This window comes from Phoca vitulina, unplaced genomic scaffold (assembly GCF_004348235.1).
Source record: "Phoca vitulina isolate PV1807 unplaced genomic scaffold, GSC_HSeal_1.0 scaffold44, whole genome shotgun sequence".
In the NCBI taxonomy this organism is placed as follows: Eukaryota; Metazoa; Chordata; class Mammalia; order Carnivora; family Phocidae; genus Phoca; species Phoca vitulina.
This window is the reverse complement of record NW_022589747.1, coordinates 4265531-4288250: the sequence shown is the minus strand read 5'-3', so window position 1 is coordinate 4288250 and position 22720 is coordinate 4265531. Positions and strand designations below refer to the sequence as shown.

Here is a 22720-nt window from a genome sequence, read left to right as displayed (position 1 = left end):
CTGAGCAACACGCTCCAGCAGTGAGCTCACCTAAGGAGGCTGAACACTCCCTCAAAAGATGCTGCCTTGTCCAGGGCTGGTTTTGAAAGTCTCCTTTGGGAATTGATGGCAGGAAGGGGCTGATGGGGAAAGAGTACGACCGTTTCTTTCACTGGAGTTTCACCTTGCTCGGATCAAATGTTGCACCACGCAGACCTGGTTACCCCATCTCGTTCACTAGGTCTGAACCCATCTGATGTCTGGCTCTCTCTCCAAAAGGGAGATGAGCCTTCTGGCACTGCCCGGCCCTGACCTAAGTGTGCAGCTTTGCAGGGTCAGGACCCTGACAGGTGGCCACTGTGGTCAGCCACTGTCTCCCGCGCCCCCCAGCCATGGACTCGCCTCCCATGGCATTATGCAGCGGGCTGTAAAGAGCATGGGGTGCACTGATCGATGCTCACCACCTCTACCTGCCTCAAATCCACATTTTGAAGTCAAAGGCCGAGACTCAGCACCCCAAGCCCAGTGCAGCTGGGGACGGGAGGCGGTCAGTGTGCAGAGCTGAGCGCTACAAACACGTCTGATGCCCACGCTCACGTGGTTCCCAACTGCGGCTCCGCCGCCCCCAAGGCCCGCCCACCTCCGCTGGGGGGGGGGGGAGGAGTCTGCAGCAGGTGGCTGCGCCGCAGGGCCCCGGACTTCACGGGACGGGACAGACAAAGGATTTGTTGCATTTATTTGTTCTATCACTACAGAAGAAGCATTTCCAAATGTGTACAAAAGGATCCTCTATTCCTCCAGGGGTACACTACCCCTTGTTCACAGCTAAACAGAAATAATTTAACATCACCAGAGAAGGCCGATGGGAAATACAAGGGCATTTTCTCATTTACAATCCTGTACACGTATTTTCCAGAATGGCGGACGAAGACCTAAAGCTGCACCGGGATACAAGCAAATTGTACCTTGACGATCCCCACGGACAACATTGTAAAAAAGTGTATTAGAAAGTATTTGAGACAATATTGCATATTAATACCTGGTTACATCTGTTCACAGTGAATGCGACCATACCCACGGGTGGATGTGCTTCTTTCTTCTGATGCCTATACACCTTAAATAGATCTGACTGTGGTTCATTTTAAAGTTAAAAAAAAAAAAACACAACACAACACACTGAACTGAATGAAAGCTATCTGGATTTTAAGTAGAGTTGATCCTTCCTTATTGCTGAAACTCAAGAAGTGCAGGTAAAGAGAGATACATTTGCTTCATGATTTGTCTCTGCAAGTCCATCTCATCCCACTTCTGTTTTGGCAAGAATACCACACTGACAAGAGCTACATGGAAATCAAAACAAAAACAAGAAAAAAAAACCCCACAAAAATAGAAAGAAACCCACCCCCCCCAAAAAAAAACCCCAAACTCACATCTCCATAACAGTAGCTTCCTTTTTCAATGAAGATTCTAAGATTTCTTTATGTGGAGGATTCTCGATTGGAAATGGAACATGCTGGTCTCTGAAGTGACTGGTGCTGGGATACGCCCTTTGGTGACAAAGCAATGACAGTGCAAATCTTTTTAGTGATTCTTCCGATAGGACAGCCCGTGCTCTCGGGTCCACGTCACAGAAGGCACCTAGGTAAGGAGCATGTGTCCAGGCTTTCTGTCGAGGGAAGCTCAGTGACGGGGTCGGGCGGGGCGGGGCAGCAATTTCTTACTGCGATCAACACATGGACCCACGACTAGTGACCCTCCTGTCTCCGGTGTTCATTTTAAAGACGAGTGCATAAAGCCTAGGTACCCTTCAGGACACAGCGGTTCCCAAGACACACACTCACGCCATCCAACAACAGAACAGACCACAGAACAAAAAGGGGGTGAAGTCATGCAAAATCCTACTTTAACCAGCTAGAAGAGAAAACGTTAACAGCTTTTGGTACAGAATAGGACCACCTTTCTAACATAATTTAATTACTTGTTGCCATTCTATGGGACCTTACCTTAAGCACAATAATCTCAAAGAAAAATGGTGTTACAATATAAAACCACAAGTAAAGGTGTGTAAATAGATGGTTACATTGGCTGGAAAAGGCAGTGGAGGGGGGGAGGGGATGGGGAGCGTTTTAGGAAAGAACATCTGTGGCCACTATTTACAGTTCTGGGTTAAGCTTTGTTTGAAGCCACGGGGTGGGGAAAAGTAACTCCTTTCAACCGACTGGCTGTGTGGGATGGATGGAAAAGAACAGGGCAGGTTCAACTGGCCGGCAAACTGGAAGTCTCTGAAGTCTTTCACCTTGAGCATGTTCATATGGCTGAAGCGTGGCTTTCTCTGTGACTGTGTGTGGAATTACTGCTGTCAGCCGCCCTATCTGTCTCTACCCGACTCAGTGCATCCGTGTGCCCGAGTCTCAATCACTGTGACTATGTTTCCAGTTTCAAAACACCATACCGTTCCATAAGCAAAGCAACCCGCGCCTCAAGTACGACATGTGTGGACTCCGTCCTTTCAACAAAATTCATGAGAAGATTTGCTTCTGAAGAATGAAAAGTACTCATTCACTTATAGGATTTACAGTGAAGACAAAGGAATGCGGGTCAGGAGCTAGACTCCCGATGGGGACAGTGCCTTGGCTCTTTGGGAGGCTTCCCGGACCTTTGACTGGTTTAGAAGTTGAGCAGTGGTTCTCAACTCGGGGTGACTTGCTCCCCAGGGGACATTTGGCAACAGCTGGGGAGATTTTTGGTTGTCGAATGAGGCTGCTACTGGCATCTACTGGGTAGTGACCAGGGATGATGTTAAATATTCTGCAAGGCGCAGGGGAATCCCCCACCCCAAAGAATTATCCAGCCCCAAATGTCAAGAGCACCATGACTAAGAAACCCAGATTTAGAATGCATGCAGAGGTGCTTATGGACAATTTTTCTTCTGTTTTTTTTTTTTTTTTTCATGTTCACATTGGTTCAGTTTTGGCAAAAACACGTAAACATTGGAAATGGTATGCTCTTCCTTGCCTAGGTGGTTGGGATTATTATCCTTAATGATAGGATTAACCTTGAGGGCTACCCCTTCCAGTGGGGCCTGGAGTCACCAAACATCTCAGGGGGGTTCCCGGCAGCGTGCCTGAGGAAGGTTCTACTTCCAGCACCATCTGCCTCTTTCCCGGCAGACCTCGCTGGCAGGTTATGCTGTCGCTCTGCACGTTCCAAGCCCCCCCAGTGAGAAAGGATGGCTCCTATATATGGGTGGGCACATAGGGGCTGCTCTGTCCTTCCGGGGAGAGTTTCAGACTGTTGCAAAGTTTAGTTTCTAGCAGGTAGGTTCTGCGTGCTAGGAACAGGTCCTGGGCTTTGCTCGTCATAGTTCCTTGCTCTGAAAATGACTGATCATTCTGCACGCTTCCTTTATGGATTTTAAGACACGAATAATGTAGAGTGAGGGCGGGGAATGAAATGTACCAACAAACAAAACAGTGACGTCATTGAAATGGGGTCTAGGTTGGGCCTCTGAGGGGAAACAGGCTTCTGGCTGTCGGTGGAACCAGCCAGGGAAGGAAGGAGTGTGGAATTTGGAATAAAGTCTTGGTTTCTGAGGAATGTTACCATTTGAGAGGTTCAAAGGAATTAAGGTCGGCATTTCAGGATGGATGTTAAAACTGCAGTGCCAGACTCTGGGCCGTGAGAGGCACAGACTCGAGAAGGCAGAGGACAGAGGTCTCCAGATCGGCCTCCGGGAGTGTGGAGTTGGGGGTTCCTTCCACCTGCCGGCAAGCTGGAGAAGGCTGAGCACTGCTACAGTGGTTTGGAAACTGAGACGGAGACCACCAGGTCCTCTGACCCCTCCCCACGCCCTTTGCCCGGGGAGTCCGTTTCTCCAACAAGGTACTGTTAGTGTGGGCTGTGACTTATCTATAATCACACCTTTTATAAACTGCAGCCTTCCAGACCTAGATGCACGCGGTCAGAGGCTGTGGCTTGGGTTTCTCGGCCCTGCTGTGTTAGGGGGGCACCTCCCAGGCTGACCCAGGGGCTGTGCTCACTGGGTCTGGGGTGGTGGATGCTCAGCCCAGAAACCAGCTCATTCCTTCCCAGGCTCTGACCTGTTTTGAGGAAACTTTCTCTGAAAATGAGCACTTCTTTAGAGGGGGGGAATTCTAGGAAGCACCAGGGGAGGGGGATTTCGGCGAGCAGTCTCTGAGCACATCTAGTAACATAGCAGTTTGGGGGGGGCGGGGCGGGGGACTCCCCATGTAACCCTGCATCTAACAATACAAATCTTGTTTTCAAAAGCAAATCAAACCCCAGCCAAACGACCGACTTAAAAAAAAAAAAAAAAAAAAAACCCAAACGAAACGAAAAACCACCTAGAAATCAAAGCACAACGTTCCGGTCCAGTCCGGGGCTCCTGGCAGGAGGGGAGGGCCCGGGGCCCCGCGTGCCTCGCTCGGCCCGGCTTAGCTCATGTGGAAGCGGTGCTCGCCCCGCGTGATGTGGGACGAGAACTCGTACCGGTCCTGGCTGTGGTAGCCGCACATGTTGCACTCGAACGGATCGCGGAAGCCGTGGCAGCCCATGTGGATGGTGTACATGACGTGGTCCAGGAAGAGCACCCGGCAGTGTTCGCACTTGTACACCTTCATGGGCTCCCCGCTCGTGCCGATCACCCGGAAGGCGTCCTGGGAGCTCTCGGAGGCCGCCCGCAGCACGTCGTAGGCGGGGTGCTCCTCCTTGATGGACAGGCCATTGCGGGCGTGCGGGTTGATGTGGTTGGTCAGGTAGATGAGGCTGCTCCGCTGCTCCTCGTTATTGCTCTCCGTGTCCGTCGAGTCTTGGCAGCTGTTGCTTGGGGACGCCTCCCGCTCGGAGGACACCGACTTGGCTTTGGAAAGCAGCAGCAGGTTCTCCACGGCGCTGTCCTGGGCTGAGTGGTTGGACCGCGGGGGCCCCTCCGCGTGGGGCTTGTGGAGCTGGTACATGGGGTTGATGACGGGCACCACCTCCGAGCTGCCGGGGGGCGTCTGCACCAGCGGGCGCAGGGACTCGGCCCCCAGGTAGCTGATGGCATTGTTGATGGCTTGGTCCATCACGTGGGTCTGCATCATCTCATTCTCTTTCTCGTAGCTGGCACTGTTGTCATAGGGCATGTCCGACAGGCACTTGTCCCCTGTGGGGGGGGGCAGGTGACAGTCAGTGAGGTCGCAGTAGCTCTGCGCATGACAGCGACAGCTGAAGTCTACACGGGTGCGGGGGGGGGGGACATCCCCACCTCAGGCTGTCCCAGTGCTCCGGCAGACACGCCACACAAACACCTCCCAAATGGGGAAGGTGGAGATATCTCTGCCTATGGTCACCTAGCACAGGGACCTGCCCGGAGTCTGCACTTACACAGAATTGACCGGACAAATGAATCCGTGAACCAGAGTCAGGGTGGGTCAATATAAACAGCACACCTTCCAACTAAATACTCACCCACCACCTGTGTCTTTTCCTCTGGACGGTATAATAGAACACTACTATATTTAATTTAAGATTAATATTTAAATGATGTATTTTCAATAGAGCCTTCTAAGTGATTTCCAGTAACTAGTGAACTTCTCATAAACTTAATTAAAGTACATTAGTATACAATTACTCATGATAGTATGCAATATACTTATTTAAAATAGTATTAGATGGGGGGCGCCTGGGTGATCAGTCCATTGAGCGTCTGACTCTTGATTTTGGCTCAGGTCAGGAGCCCAGGGTCGTGGGATTGAGCTCCACGGTGGGTGTGGAGCCTGCTTGGGATTCTCTCTCTCCCTCTCCCTTTCCCTCTGCCTCTCCACCCCTGCATGCAATCCCTCTCTCTCTCTCTCTTAAATAAATAAATACATATTTAAATAAATTAAAAAAATAGTATTACATGATGGAATTTCAAATTCAGAACTTTAATACTCAGAATAAAATTTAATCAAAAGATACAACTGGAAGGTTTATCGAAAGCTGACTTTGGGCTCTGAGAGTAAAAAGATGCTCAGGGGCCATGTGCCACAGAGGTATGTGCGGGGAGGCTGGGGGCAAACCAAGGAAGCTCAGGGGAGAAGGTGTGCCATTCATCCGATCTTTCCAAAAATTGAACGGCGCTCAATGAACCACTGCTGAGGACTCTCAGCTCACGAGCTTCACCTCAAGAAACTTCTGGTCTAAGAGCAGAGTTTGCAGCAGTAGGCAAGCTTGTTGCTCCCTGGGAATGGTGAACCCTGAGACCAGCTCTGGCTTCTGAGTAAACATTTGCATCAAGATGCACCTTCTTGGAATACTGGTTATAGGTTCAGTATGAACAGGGCTGCACAAACAGCAGGTCTCAGGCTGTGAAGTCTGATGAAGAAAAGCTTGTGTCACACGGGCTTCTGACCTAGAAGAGTCAGCCAGGCGAGTGGGGCTTGTGTCCCACACTGGGAGCAGCAAGGGAAAAGCAAGGGGAGAAGGAGTCCCCACACCCCCACACTGACACCTGACCTCAAGGTCTCCTGCTAGCTCTTAGCAACAGGAGGACAAACTCCCTGGTAGTTCAAAACTTATGAATTAATTCTTTTAGAAAAATGTTTCTGACCACTGATAATTGTTCAGGGATCAGACCCATCATACTCTAAAGTATCTTTAGGCCTCATTTCTTGCTTGCAGAGGAGATTTATCACGAAACGGCTCAGCCTGCATTCATTCTAATCTACTGGTGGTCAGGAGGGGCACATGCCCTGATAGCGGAACAGTGTGATCCTCAGATTATAGAAAGGAAAACTGGCTGGTGACCAGTCACACCCTCTTCAGAAGCGGAACATATGGATGGAATCTCTCCATGAGGTGGGTGGCAGGGAACACAGAGGTGGTGTTTCTCTCCCTTAAAAGTTCAAAGAAGTAATTCAATAGCATTACTAACACCACACAGTTTTCCTCATTTTTGTGTTGAGGTGCTAAATATCTTTTTTGCTCTAGCCCCAGAACAGAAGTTTTGTAGGGACCCTGGTAGGGACAAGATGAGGCACAGATACTGAGGCTGATTTAGGTATGTATCAAAGTGTTTATAGCCCCACCAAAAATGGTGCTTTCCCATCTCATCATCCTGCTTCTTCTCAAAGTCATGATTCTCTGGTTTTCCAAGCAACCATTAAAATCCATTGTTTTTAAAACTTGGTCTCAACAACAAATGGACAGAAGAAAAAATCCATATATTGCAGATTACTGTGGCATATTGAAACTACCCACAGAATTTCCCTTCCCTAATACTCCACAAACTGAGAAAAAAAAAACCCACACCATTCACTTTGGCAATCAACTAAATAAAAGAACGCGTTCTAATGAAATAGTTAAAAAAAAAAAAAAAAAAATCAAGGACCAAGGAAAGACAATTCTGTCCTAAGACATACAGAAAAGGGTGTCTGCTGATCTGACTTCTAAAAAACCTTAAGTATGAGTCAACAAAATCCTCAGCATTCTCCCTAATATCCTCATATCTGTAGAGAACCATTTCAAATAAGCATCTTCTTCCACTTCTGACCAAAAAGCAGTGAAAACCTCTGCTAGCAAGAACCAGGTGGCACTGGACAGGTGAGCAGTGAAGTGGGCTCTCCTGACAGGAGTCGGGTCCTCTATGGGGGGGGGCAGCCTGAAGCCCCTGGTGTCCCCCTGTGGGGCTGGGAAGCACTCTCTAACCAGGTACAGTGATAACTGGTTTAGGACATTTAAACAAATCTCAGGATGGGAGAGAGAGCAAAGAGAAAGTCTTTTAACAAAGACTGCACTTTGCCTCACCTGAACTACCCCCTCCACCCCATCCTTGGCATTCTTTCAGGATTTAGAAAAGTCGATAGCTCTCACAGGGAAAAAAAAAAAAAGTCTCACATACAGTGGGAAGAATGTCAAAACGTCAATCAGGCTATATCAGCCCAAGTAGAATAGCAAGATGAAAAGAAATGTCATGATTATGGTGAAAATATTTTCTAGCAATACAAGGGAGGAAAGGAAGTAAAACAGACCAATGAGCCCATCCTAGGAAAAAAGCTTAACTCAAGGAATAGAGAAAATATCTCATAATTACTTTGTGACATGGACTCCATAAAAAAAAGTACTGAAAGATAGCATGGTAAAACAACAGAATGCGATGAGAGAAGATGTCAGATCTCAGGAAACAAAATGAGGTCCCAAACAGTTTTATTACAGAATGAATCCATGGATTTAGAAGCATTGAGTAATAGAACATAAGCTACTAAAAATGAAATGATTGACATAGAGGAAAAACACAAGATAATAAGTGTGAATGAATGTGAAAAAAGACAAAAAAATTAACTTAAGGAAATGCTAACAGATATGGAAGACAAACTATCCAACACAAGGACAACTGGCATCCCTGACAGAGATCACAAAGATGGAACCAAAGATGTCTCTATAAGGAAGAGAATTTCTCAGAAATAGGAAAAAAAGGGATTCCCCAAATTAAAATGGCAGGAAATTTTTATTCAGAATACAAAATACCAAGACACATCCTGTGAGGCTATTTAACTCTAAGGTTACAGAAAGAACTCTTCAAGCATTCAGGAAGAAAATGGAAATCACCTTGCAGAAAAAAAATATCAGATTGGCCTTAGACATCTGCATGGCAACATTCAACAAGCAATGCCATCATGGCACCACACACTCTGTCAAGATAGAAAGGCAACAGGTAGACATCCTTGAACACAAAAGAACCGTGGAACTAGAACACCTATAGCACCTTTTTTTTTTTTTCTTTAAGAATTTCTTTATTTGTCAGAGAGAGTGAGAGAGCACAAGCAGGGGGAGTGGCAGAGGGAGAAGCAGGTTCCCCGCTGAGTGCAGAGCCCAACACGGGGCTCGATCTCAGGACCCTGAGATCATAACCTGAGCCAAAGGAAGATGCTTAACTGACTGAGCCACCCAGAGGCCCCCTATAGCACCTTTAATGTTAAGTCCAATCAGTTAAGAGAATAATCAAAATAAATAGAAATAGCAGTAAAAGGACTGAGTCTGAGCCTTGAATCTACTTAAATATAGAGTTAACAATAAGTAGCTAGATTTCTGGGAGAATTAAGATTATGAAATAGAATGTGAATATTAGGAAGCAGGACGATGTAAAAATAATATAACGGAAGACAGGGGAATAAAATCATGTCCTTATTTCCCAAAGCTACAAGTCAGTAGATACTGCCTAAATGGAAACAAATGGATTAAAACACTGATTTGAAGGTCTTCATGTTTTAAATAATGCAGTACATCTTTCTAATCTTAGAAAAATCTTTTAAAAATAATATCTTTTTGTGAGAAAATATTTACTTGAAGATCAGCCATGCCTCCAGTTTTACTTGCTTTTTTGTTCACCTCTTAAATTTAAGACAGCTTTAAAAGTGATACTTTCATTTTGAAATAGCATCTGTAATATGATAGAATCTTTACAGAAGTATTTATTTCACACCTGTCTGTCAATCCACCTGTTCATCATACTAGCCCCTCACATACGTATATATGGATAGAAAGATACTTAGAATAATGCTCAGCTACTCTTAATATTGGCAATTTCTGGATGTTGGGGTTTTTGGGTAATTCTAAAACAATCATCTTTCCATTAAAATTCCTTATATTAACCATGTGTCATTTTAATAATGCAACAGAGTAGTGTTTTTCTTTTCAAAAAAAAAGAAACTACACCAAGATAATTATAATGGATAGCAGGAATATTAATCATTGTTATTTTCTCCTTTCTCCTCTTTTGTATTTAAAAAGTTTTCTCAGGGCACTTGGGTGGCTCAGTCGGTTAAGCATCCAACTCTTGATTTCAGTGCAGGTCATGATCTCAGGGTTGTGAGATCGAGCCCCACATCCAGCTCTGTGCTCAGCGTGGAGTCTGCTTGAGATTCTCTCTCCCCCTCTCCCTCTGCCCCTCCCCTTCTCTCTCTCTAACAACAACAACAAGAAACAACACTTTCTCCCCGCAATTGCCCAGCAGACTAAGAACAATGAGTAATGTTGCTATGTAACATTATTATCCCCTTTCTGTTGGGCTTCACTGATCCTGTTGACCTCTATCTGATGATCTCGAGGATGAGATCTTTGATGACATAATTGGTGAGGAATGTTGCTGGCAGAATCAATACTTACTTACAGTCATGCCAACGTGCAAGGTAAAAATTTTAATCATAGACCATGTATCAATTAAGCAAAATTATAGGCCATTCTGAGCAATATACCACAGGAAAATAACGTCATCTTTCATTTTTAAGGTGCTTTCTCAAGTTGAGAGCAGTGCCACACCCATTCTCCCTTTTGACCTTCAGAATAGCCCTGGGAAGGATGCAGGGCAGGAGGCATCACACCCATTTCACAGATGGGGACACTGAGTCCACTGACGTGCTCAAGGTCACCAGCCAATCATAGCTGGAGCTGGACCTGAACTCAGGTCTCTTGAATGCAGACCTGGAGCTCTTTCAATGGCTCCACCTGTGTGTATGATCATGTTTGATAACAGTTGCATTCCTACACACTTTCTGAATTTATATATAGGATAAAGTCAGCATCTAGAAGTTAAGAGGGACCTTAAGAGATCCATCTTTTCCCCTTCTTTCCTTCCGTCCTTCCTTCCTTCTTTCCTTCCTTCCTTCCCTCCTTCTTTCTTTCTTTCCACCCTCCCTTCCTTCCTTTTTTTTTTTTTTTATTTTATTTTAACGATGGAGAAGCTGTGACAAGTCAGGAGTGGTTGACTGAAATCCCATCACATTGAAGTGAGGACAAGCTAGGCATTTGGGGGTAGAAAGAGGCGTTGTTTTAGAAATAACTTATCAATCACCAAACTCTTGGGAAAACACCTAACAGAATACACAGCTGTTCCTGAGCCCTTTGTTCCAATCTCCATGCTGCTGTCCTCATCCTACTGTACCCATCACACTTCTCCTGTGCCCCCCTCTCCCCCGGGGACTTCTTTCTAACCTTGGCTTGGCTTGATTAGACGTGTGGTGTTTTGTTTTGTTTTGTTTGTTTGTTTAAACACAGAAGCATCTAAATCTGAAGACAATACCTAACTCGTGGCCTCCTCCCAGGTGGCTACAGGAGAGGTTCACAGGTAGTCTCATTTGGTTGGAAGCCTCCAAAAGCTAATATGGGCTGCAAAGTTTCATTGAAAAAAGTCCTCAGCAGGACTTGTCCAATTTCCCAACGTGAAAGAGAAGTTGTGCCCAGCTTCCCAAAATCAGTGACCACTAATAACCTCGGCACACTTGCTATTGGGTCTTTGCTCCATCTCCCCTCCTGGTTACCCGGCAACTGTCCTCTGCGTCACCTGCCACCTGCTGACCACTGCCCACTGCGCACCGCACCTTGGCCACTGCGCCCCGAGCCCCACCCACTGTGCACCGCACCCCGCCCACTGTGCCCTGAGCCCCGCCCACTGTGCACCGCACCCCACCCACTGCGCCCTGAGCCCCACCCACTGCGCACCGCACCTTGGCCACTGCGCCCCGAGCCCCGCCCACTGTGCACCGCACCCCGCCCACTGTGCCCTGAGCCCCGCCCACTGTGCACCGCACCCCACCCACTGCGCCCCGAGCCCCGCCCACTGCGCACCGCACCTTGGCCACTGCGCCCCGAGCCCCGCCCACTGTGCACCGCACCCCGCCCACTGTGCCCTGAGCCCCGCCCACTGTGCACCACACCCCACCCACTGCGCCCCGAGCCCCGCCCTCTGCGCACCGCCTGTGAGCGCTGTGTTCTCACCTAGACCACTGCGACTTGAAATCCCATCCCAACAGCCTATTCTGTGCTCAGGACCTTGTTCCCACTCTGCTCAGGAAATGCAGGGTCTCCCCCATTCCCACAGTCTAAGAGCGCACATTTATGTGGGTGACTCCCCACAGGGCGTCTCCAGCCAGTGGCTTGCGAAAGTGTTTTAAACTGGATCCTTCTTTCCCCCAACTCTCCCACCCCAGGCTGTGGCTAGCTTCTCAAATCTAATCAAATGGAGGCGTAAGTGCAAGACGGAGGCTGGAGCCCCAAGAACTTGGCCTCTCCTTGGTCCTCCCCCCTTCCTGCTGTCCCATCTGTCCTCTGGAACCCCAGGCCCCATTAACCATTAGCACCATTCTAGACCCACGCTCTCCCAACACACATTTTCCAGGCTCCCATGTGGCCTCTATACCGGAAAGCCCTTGAAGATGAGCAGATCAAAACCAGAACTCTATCTTTTTCCAGAAACTGGCTTTACCATTTCTGTAAATGGCATCCTCCTCTCCACCACCACCTAACTCACGGCTTCCACCCCCCAGTCCCTGCCCTGACCCCCACGCCCGTCACCAAACCCCTCTGCTCTCTGCTCCGTTTCCTCCTCCTTCCCCGCCACCACTGGCCCTCTCCTTTTCCAGTCAAATTCTGGTACTTGTGGTCTGGTTTTCTAACAGGTGGCTCCCATCAAAAATATGCCAGTGCTTTTTCCTGCCTCCTGAGGTAAGGAGACATTTCCCACCTTGGCATTCAAAGGCCATTGATTCTGTGGCTAGAGCTTACTGGGACTTAACTTTTCTTGCTTCCCTGAGGGCACATGAATTAGCCTGGAACACTCCCTGCTCCGAGGTCAGGTCCCACATGTCTCCTCCCCGCCCCAGCCCCTACAACAGGCGTCACCATTTCCCTGTACTTTTATATCTGTTTAGAATCCTGTCCCTTTCTTCCACTATTAATAATGTGCTGAAATCCTAGTCCCCTGTCAAGGTCACTATCAGCTTCATGAAACTTTCACTAATCATCATCTTTCCTGACCATGACCCTCCCCCACGGTCCTCTCTTCTGACAATGACCCTCCCCCATGGTCCTCTCTTCTGACAATGACCCTCCCCCATGGTCCTCTTTCCTGACCATGACCCTCCCCCGTGGTCCTCTTTCCTGCACATGACCTTTCCCCCAGTGTTCTCTTTCCATGTTATCCTATTGATAATAGTTGACCTTTACACTAAGGGTTTCTAAACGTTCTCACATCCTTGATGTTAATTTATGTTCACAGAGCCCTGTGAGGTACCTAAAGAATGGAACCAAGTCTTGGAGAGGTCAAGTAATGTCACCCAGGTAGATAGCATTAACACGTGGCTGTGTGCTGACACCCTCAGGTTGGGACCCAAGCCCAGGGCATTTCCACTCTTACACTGAGCTAACTAGGTATCATTCTTCCTGCACTTGCAGTGTGTGGCCTGATGAGGGCTGCTGGTGTATCTGTCTACCATCTACACTGGACTGCGAGCTCCTAGAGGAAAGGGCCACCTTGCTCTTCCCTTTATCCCTCAAAGCACCTGGCACGGGCAGAGATTCCATGGTGAGCACAGCGATCGTGGCTGTGCTCCCTCTTCCCTGGGTACTTCTCAGGGGCCAGTTGCTGTGCGATTCAAGGTAGCTCATGCAGGGGGCATTATGAACTTCTGAGCATCTGCAGCTCAGCAGGGGTGCTCAGGCAGCAGGTGAATCGGCTGTGTGGGGATCTCCCCCAGCCAGGCTGGGCCCATGTTCTCGGCCCTGAGCACACTGACCTGGCCACCCCTGGAAGCACACAGGTGTCCACAGGCAGATCTCCTGGGTGCCCAGGACTCTGTAAGCCCACATCTAGGAAAAATTGCCCGGATAAGACTTCTTATGTGCAAGAAGTCTATTAGAAAAAAATCCAAAATATTTAAGACATGGTAAGCCTGCCGATGTTTGCTTTTTAAAAAAAATGAGATGCTTTTTCTTTCTCCTACTCTCAGCTAATGGCCACCCGAGTCTAAAGCACCCGCGTAGTTGTTTTTTTAAGAGACAGCAAACATTGGACTCTTACCAACAAATTTCTGAGGCATAGAGCTCTTACGTTTGGCGACGTTACTTGCTAGTCTGTCCAGCACGAGGGATCTCTCTGATCCTATCTTGCACAGATCTTCTGCCATCCCACTCTGATTAGCTTCTTCTTTAATGACTAAAGTCAAAGACAGTTAGAGAGGCCAGTTTAGAAACACTTACAGTTGAAAGAATTTGGTCGCGTCCCGCGCTAAATTTGACATTTGTTAAGCGCCTACGAGAGCCAGGCCCTTCGTAGGAGGGATGATGATGATGATGACGATGATGATGGTGATGATGATGATTTCTAATCTCCCCGGCAACTCTGCCAGGCAGACAGAGTCTGCCCACAGCCACCTGCTAATGACACCTGGGGACCGCACGTTATCTCCCACAACCAAAGAAAACAAGCACTGTCACCAGAAGCTGAATGTGATTAAGCACTTGTGTCCCTCTGATGAGTCCTCCTAACTTTTCAAGGGCTCCCAAATCCACTACTCATCAGCTGGCTGAGAATCCAAGAATTGTCAGAGCTGGAAATGATCTAAGGGTCCAATGCCATCGGCTGGCACCGTGAAGTGAGATGCAGAAATGCGACAGAGAATCCTGACAACACGGGGGTGGGGGGAAGAATCCAGAGCCCCTGATCCCCGAACACACAGCAAACTCTGGAAAATCAACACCTTCTAACTGCAGAACACCTAGATCCTGCGGGGTAAGTGTTGACGTAGGGAGTATTTCTAGCCCTGTCTTTCTCTACATTGTTTCTTTCCATAATTGAAGAGACAACTTTCTATCCTGCGGAGTCCATCCATATTCTAGTTTTTATGTTGGATGCTTGGAAATAGAACTCTTTCATGTGCCTGCAATTTATCCTAATGTACGAGGAGCTGAAAATGTCAATTATATGCCAAATAGCTATTCAATCTTTCCAGCACCATTTCTGAATGGTCCACCTCAATCCCACTGCCGTATACCTCCTCCTGCTTTCTCAGATACGACACGCTGATTTAGCACAGGACCTGTAGGCTTATCCACTCCTATTCTCGATTTCTGTCTATTCTTCAAAGAGCTCCACATTAGCTGCATGTGAATACAGCACTAGACATTACTCTTTCTTTTTGAAAATGCCAATCCCCTCCTCTGTTCTTCTAGATATGTGTCACGATATTCCAGTATGATTTACAGACACATTTTATGTGAAAACCATGCCTTGATTCGGGAAGACACATGCCTGCAGTGTCTGGCCCTCCCCCTCTCCACCTCCCACCTTTGCTTTCTGGCCCCAGCACGGTGAGACAGCTGTCCTCATTATGTCCTGAGCATTGCCTGCAAAGATGATTTCTAAGTGTTTCAGGTCTTCATTGCTATTATGAAGACCATTTTGGAAACATATATTTCAAATTGGTTATTATCGCTGGTATATGCAGTTTTTTAACATTGGAAATGTGTGTTTGCTATTTGATGGGCAAACATAATAATCTACACCCTGATTTAGATGAAGGCTACATACAAAACCCACACAGCCCAATTCCAGTGGTTGTACATTTGACCTATCAAGCTCATATGCTTCCTCACATGTCCCTGCTTCTCTGCCAAGCCCCACCCAGGACCCCTGCAGCACTTCAAGTGGGGTTACGTCCCCAACAGGCCACAGGGCTTCCTGAGAGCAGAGATGCTCAGAGTCATCACAGTGAGGGACAAAGGAGTCCAAAGCTCCCAGGTCAGTGGCTACTCCGTCTTCGATACATTTTCCCCTAAGAGCTTGTAACACGATTTGTGTACCTGATGGATCATCTTCCAAATGCTCAAGAGAAACTTACTTTTTCCATGAGGGAAATTACAACAGAGGACCAACAAGCCTTTAACTAAATAAAGTTATATTCAGAAAAATTAAACTTTCCCACATCCTAGCTAAGCTAGGCTTTGTTTTTACAGAATCCCAAAGAATGGCCCCAACCTATGGGGATTGAAGAGCGGGGAGGCTGTCTGGGTGTCCATCTGAGCACCGAAGGGGCTGGTCTCGGGCGCCGTGGGAAGGACAGGGCACAAGAAGGCACAGGTTCGGCCAGACCTAGCACAGCAAAGCTAAGTGAGCAAGGACCACCGGCCACCCCTACCCACACCCCAGCAGCCCACTGCCTGCCCTCTGAATCCCAGATGTCAGCTTGTAGGACTAGCACTGAAGTGCTTTTATGGATTCCCTCCACACCCCGAGTTCCTTCACTGCACACAGGAAACCTTCTTTATCTCCTGAACACAGGAACATAAGGACACATCACTGTGGTATTCCTAATGATCTGATCACCGAAGGGAACAAATTAGCATTTCAACACGGAGGTGATTCTGGCAAGAGGGTAAGATATATCGCGGACATATAAGCTCACGGACATAGACAGCCAACAGAGGAGACCAGTCAGGTGTCAAAACTTCAGTGACTGACATTTGTATGTTCACATGAGTGCGTGATGCATGTCGACGCTCCCTAAGGCTCTCTCCTCTTTCTCCCAGAGCCTTTCTGCGAGGTTGGCCAGGCCAGAATTATCACTCCTACTTGAGAGCCCAGGGTTGCATTCACAAACAGATTCAGAGATGCAACCTGAACCCAGGTCTCAGGGACACAAAAGCTGCTCTCCCCTGGATCAGCCTGGGCTGACTTCCTAACGCGTTCCTTCAGTAACAAAATGGCAGAGAAAACCAATGTGCTCTGTCTGTGTCTCTTGTTCATTTTGTCTTAGAAATTCCATGTGTATGGTTTTAAAGGAAATTCAGATCACTGTGCTCAAAGAGGGCTCAGTATTGTAGATAATAAATTGCAGCAAATATCTGTTGGGTAGATAAATGGCTTATTTAAACATGGATCAGTCCATTTTGGAAATTTATATTTCAAATTCGTTCTTATAGCTGGTATATGCAATTTTTCAACATTGGAAATATCTGTTTTTCATTAAATGCGCAAACATAAAAGCTCACGCCCTGATTTATATGAAGGATACACACAATATCCATAAAAACCTAATCCCACTGGTCGTATGTTTGACCTATTGAGCTAATACGCTTCCTCACATGTCCCTCCTCCTCGGCAAAGCAGGGCATAGTGGTGCTTACTTCCAAGATCCATTAATTTATTTTTGGCAGGAAAACACAATGTCTGAATGTTTAGATTTTATTCTAAAGGAGCATCATCCTCCTCTCATCCTTTAGACACCACCTTGGGGTTTGGCCACAAATTGATGACTATTACATTGTTACTACTGTTTTACTACCTAATTTCCTCTCTTCTAGTAACCCTCAATACCTTTCCATTCTAGAAACAGACCTCAGACTTTGGAGAAGGCTAACTGAAAATGTAATGGGATCTCCTGATTTTATAGGTGAGAAGAGTAAGGCCCAGGGAGATCAACAGTCAGCCCCTAGATCAACAGCTGATGGGTGGGGAAGGCAGCCCTAGAACCAGGGAGCTCTGGCCATGTAACACGCTGCCCATGGGTGCCAAAACCATTCGATTCTTAGAACACCTTTCTGACCATTTGTCTCTCCTGCTCTCACCTGTCCTTAATCTGAGTGCTCTTGAACTTACTCGGTGCCGCTCAACCATACACTTAACCAAAAATGGTTAAGATCCTAAGTTGTCTGCTCTGTGCATTTCACCCTAATAAAAATCCAGTAAGTGACCACATAAAATTTAAAATGATAAAAGTGATCTTCATGTTCCCTGGTCAATTTCCTTTATGAGCCATTCATTCAACTCAGGGAGCTGAATGAGGTTTTAGAAAATTTTCAACTCTTAATTTAACTTCTGCTCCTGGGTCCAATGATGAGCTTTCCCTTGGTGGCACCAAGCAAGCAGTGTTTTGGAAGAGGTTAGCTTCAGTTGATCTATTCATAAATTTATTATGTCTTAAAAAGTTAGAAAGGTGCCTTTTATCCCACCACCGTCCCTCTGAGTAAATTCAGCCTCCTGCAAATTCAGCCATCTGTTTACATCCTTCACTTTACATTATCTAAGATCAGAGTCAAACGCTGCCTCGGGATGCTGCTAGCGCCAAGGCTCATGAGAAAAAAAGCAGCCTTTCCTCGGAATCTGTGACAGCCGCAATCCTCCGGACTGTCAGGGTTTTCCAAGGAGCTCACCTGTTCCAGGCAGGTGCCAAAGCCTGAAAGCTTTTATTCGATCAACTTCATGAAAAAAATAGTTTTTCGAACAAGACTTCACATCTTATTTTGATTACTAAGCACAAAGAAGCAATCGATACTCCAAAATTTTTTTTAAAATTACCAAAAACCAAGGAAACCCCCCAAAATTTCAGGGGTCACTATTGTCTTAGATGCTTCCCCAGCTTTCAAGAGGGAGGGGTTCAAGGTCAGGCTCTCTCTGGTGAGATGAGAGCTTCAAAAGTCGGGAAGCACAGTTAGCTCTGGGTGAAAACGTGCCGTGTTAGTGGCCAAAAACATCCGTCCGTCCCAGCGGTGTGGTGCGCACACCCGCGCGTTCTGCGTCCGGAGCTGTGTGCCCAGGGCCCTTCTTCCCCACGGGCTGGGAAGGGAATGCCAGCGCTTACCTGGGTACAGCGTGCCTGGAAGACCCATGCTTTGCAAGTAGTTGTGACAACGCTCTTTATGTTCCTCTAAAGAGCTTCGCTGTTTATAGCTTCGGCCACAATATCCACATTTGTGAGGTTTACCAACTGCAGAAAACACAATGGAGTTCAAGACCCCAATTAAATATTGGCCTTATGTGTAATGGGAATGCATGCAATACAATTATTATCAAAAATCCAAAAAAAAAAAAAAATACCCCTCTACTCTTGAGAGCTAAAAGCCTTATGGACTCAGTCAAAATTGCTAAATTTAAAAATGTTAATGCCCACGGGTTTCTTTGATTGTACCAAGAACTCCTGTGAGTTTTGTTTCATCTTAATTTGCCCACAGTCTTAACTACCAAATTCTCTTGGACTTCAATCACTTCTTCAACTGGAGGAAGTGGGCCACTGCCGTGTGATCAGGTAGATGCCCAACAACTGGGCGGAGACGTGAGGAATGCATCTACACTGTGGGCCAGGTCTGGCATGACACTGGGGACAGATCCAAATGCAGCCAAAGTGGATTAAATTCCAGGATACTAAACTGGATAATTTGAGGTCTCTAAGAAACCACAGTGGATAGATATATATTAATGAAATGAGCATTCCTTTCCAAAATGTATTTCCTTATTCTAGTTTAGAGAAAGCTCTGCATTCTCCCCAAAAAGTTAAGGATGACGTGGTTTCGAGATCAGCCCTTACCAACAGAACTTACTATGAAGATGCAAGTGTTCTCCGTCTTCGCTGTCCAATGTGACAGCTACTGTGCTGTTCAATATGGTGGCCACCATTTGAAAGCTACTGAGCTTTCAAAGTATGGCCAGAGTCACCGAGGACTGAAGTTTTGATTTTGTTTAAGTTCAGTTGACTAGACTTACAATTTAAATACCATATATGGCTAGTGGCTACCCTATTAAGCAGTGTAGTTCTGTATGATGGGTTTGGTTCTTCCCGAACTTTATTGAGCGGTATTTTTGGGAAAGAAGATTAGCACAAACAAGTTCATATCATGCCTAAGCTTAAAGACTTTAATACACAGCAACTTAAGAGATGAAATAAGTAAAGTATCTTTATTTAAATGGCAAATATAAATTTCTATCCTCAGACCAGAATCTTCTCTGACTTCCTTCTCATGTTGTTAGATTTCACAGATTTGAATGCATGGTATAAAAATCAATACCATCCAAATAGGAATGTTTGGTAAAAAGGTTTAACCAAAGCTTGTACTGGTTCAGTCTCTTCCTTAGGTGAATAGAGGCAATGGTTTAAGAAGACTAAGACAAAAAACAAAATTTGACTTCTGGGACATTTAACAGAGGAAGAAAGGGATGGATCTTTATCTGTAGAAAGTTATATCACTAATGTCAGGAAAGTAACACTGAAATATACAGTGTTGCCTAAAATTGCACATTTTATTGAGTGGTACCTTTAGAAATTAATAGGATATAGATAACCCGTCAATGTCCTTTCCTAGAAAAGCTATCACTTAAGCAAATTCATGTACATATGGCATGGTGTCTGAATATCCATTTTTCTAACTATATGATTGCTTTTAACTCTGGAACATAAGAAATATGTTCACGGTAAGAAACCAAACTAAAGTATACCTTGCATCACAGCCCAGTATTCTGAAGGAAAGAAAGACTCTGGCTCAGCTCTCAACTCCGAAAGAAAGCAGTGAGGAACAAAGGGGGATGTCTTCCCTACCTTGCCAGACCACTTGAGCCCTCCTCTTATCAGTATGGGACACATTCTATGCCTATATCACTACGAATGTGTTGGTCTTTGGCACCTCAGGCCACCACCAGTGGCCAGGGAAAGCTATGAGGCTGATCATGGCTTTCGTGGAATGCGGGGAGTGGCCCCATTTGGGTATTTTCTAAGAGTTGCGTGTCAATGGCACTCTTAGATGCCAGAATCACCAGCAGCCCTGGGTCAATGGTACAGTGTTAGCTACTTGCTCATCGCTGCATCCATAGCAGAGTCTACCACTCTTATATATAATTACTCAAGTCATTGGCCATGCTTGGAGCAGGATACCATCATCACACCTTGAAGGAAATAAGCAGGCATGGGGCCAGAATAACCAAAAGTACTGTATTAGATGTTCCAAACTTCATAATAGGTAGGAGAGCAAAGAGAGCGGCATCCCTTTGAGTTTTAAGGACCGATATGCAGGAGAGATTTCTGTTGCAAATCAGAGTCACTGGGGTTGACGGTGACGTGGTTGGTGTCACCTAGGGATGAGTCTTTGTGTTTTCCACCTGCATGGAGTTGTGCTTCCTACCAACCCCGATGCAGTCCTGTCGTCAAGTGTGCTGATGTCCACTTGACCTCCATGAATGATATGTGTGAAGTTCCTTTGTCCCAGATCACCTGTTCGGCTCTGCACACCACCGGGATCGTAGTCATATCTGAAGCCTTGCATTTAGTTCCCCAGACACCTTCACTTCTAGGGGGCAACACACGTGCTCCTCATTACTGACACACTGTAAACACTGTAAGATGCTCATTGTCATCCTCCCATGTTGGGAGAGCCATCTGCTCAACCTGTCCCCTGCAGCAAAACCCTCCCTAGCCGTCAGCATGGACCCCTGTGGGGGAAGGGGTAGCATTTGGGAGTCTCCTCCACGTTCACTACCAGGAAGGAGATCAGCATGGGCAGGAGATGGCTTGGCTGGACCCCGACAGGGTGCTGGCACTCCCAGGGCGCCCGCGACCACCCCCTAGCCTCCTCATGCAGGCACTGCTCCAGGAGAAAGACTATGTTCCCCACAACACTGGCTAAAATGCGGACCACGCCTCCTTCTGGGGTCACTTACAGGATTACACATGCACGTGGAACTTCGCTGAAGGTAAACCTCAGAAACCCCCCTTTTGATGTGGACTCAAGCCCCTCCATCTATTGGAAGTCTCTCCTGAAGCCTCACATCCTATCCTGGAGACTGACTGTCCCCTCCCGGTGCTCCCACCGGCCCCTCAGACACTGTGTCAGCACACTGGTAACATGTTGGTGCTTGGCTGCTTCCCACCAGCCTCCTCCACAGAGGGAGGGGCCCCTGGGTGCTCCGTAAATGCTCAGTGACAAAGGAAGAGGCACAGGGAGAGGTCACTAGAACCTCGCCACTAAGTACACTCATCACATTTGGGAAGGAGACAGTCTGATGCTAGGCACGCATTCCCAGGGATGCAGCATCCCTGCCCCTGGGGGACAGCGAGGCCCTGGGGATGTCGGGGGGCAGGGGGAGCTGGTCTGAAGTCTCTTCCTCCCCGGACAGCGCCCCGCTCCAGAGAAGTCGCTGACCAGCCCACGGTCTGGATGATGAGCTCTGGGAGGGCAGGGGTGAAGTATCCCTGCTGGACAGAGGGCCCCTCTCTGTTCCTCTGACCTGCAAGACCATGGGGCCCCTTGATGGGATAGCCAGGAAGATTCCTCAGGAGGCAGAGATGGATGTGTGCTTCGCAGGCTGGGAGTATTTTGGGAACTGTCAAGCGTTTGTGGTAATCATGCTCCGAGTCTCCGGATTATTCGACGTGCGTTTGCTAAAATCTGGTAAGAGCCCCAAAGTGGCCTGTCTGCTGAGGCCTGCCTGGATTCGGGCACGAGTTAGGCTGGGGCGCAGAGAGGGGGGCGTGTCCCCGGGGGCACAGGCGTGTCCCCGGTCAGGACGGATGGCGGCAGGCCCTGCTCACCTTCTCTCTCAGCTTTGCAAAAAAACTACGCCAGCGACAGTGACCGCGCCGGGAGTCCCCTGCCTAAAGCAGTAATACTTGCGGCCTGACCATTAACGTGAGGAAATGCACCTGGGAATGTTCCGGGGGTTAGCAGCGCGCCGGGTGAAAGGAGAGCGGGAAGAATCCTGCAGAAGGGCCCCACTTACCTGAGGACCCCGGGAAGACGAGGTCTCCCTGGAACGAGTCTCTATAAAGCGGGACTTGTGCGTGCGCGTGCGTGTGTGTGTGCGCGCGTGTGTGTGCGTGCGTGTGTGTGTGCGTGCGTGTGTGTGTGCGCGTGTGTGTGTGCGCGCGCGCGTGTGTGCGTGCGTGTGTGTGCGCGCGTGTGTGTGTGCGTGTGTGTGTGTGTGCGCGCGCGTGTGTGTGTGCGTGCGTGTGTGAGTGCGCGCGTGTGTGTGTGCACGCGCGCGCGTTCCCACCCACATCCTCTGCCCCGCGGGGGAGTCCAAACTGGGGGGCCAGGGCAGTGCTGCCACAGTCCCGGGCGGGTGTGTGGGGAGGCCCGATTGAGGGGGGCTGTGCTGGGGATCAGGCCCAGCCCTTGGGGCGGGTGGAGGGGGCTCCCGCGCATGCGCGCACACACAACACGCCCG

The 22720-nt window shown here is 47.8% G+C and overlaps 1 protein-coding gene across 6 annotated transcripts in view; it reads right to left on the bottom strand.

Annotated features, from left to right (window-relative positions):
- Window positions 1–1404: 1404 nt before the first annotated feature.
- IKZF1 (IKAROS family zinc finger 1) overlaps window positions 1405–22720 on the bottom strand; it is a 99690-nt gene continuing 78374 nt past the window's right edge. For 5 of the 6 annotated variants that reach the window (XM_032430515.1, XM_032430514.1, XM_032430519.1 and 2 more), the window contains 3 exons: window positions 18372–18497; window positions 13814–13948; window positions 1405–5143 (listed from right to left, as the gene is read on the bottom strand). In XM_032430515.1, the coding sequence (XP_032286406.1) occupies window positions 4434–5143; window positions 13814–13948; window positions 18372–18497 (971 nt within the window). In that variant the 3' untranslated portion in view covers window positions 1405–4433. The remainder of the gene's footprint in view (window positions 5144–13813; window positions 13949–18371; window positions 18498–22720) is intronic. The other variant, XM_032430517.1, reaches the window with a different exon arrangement.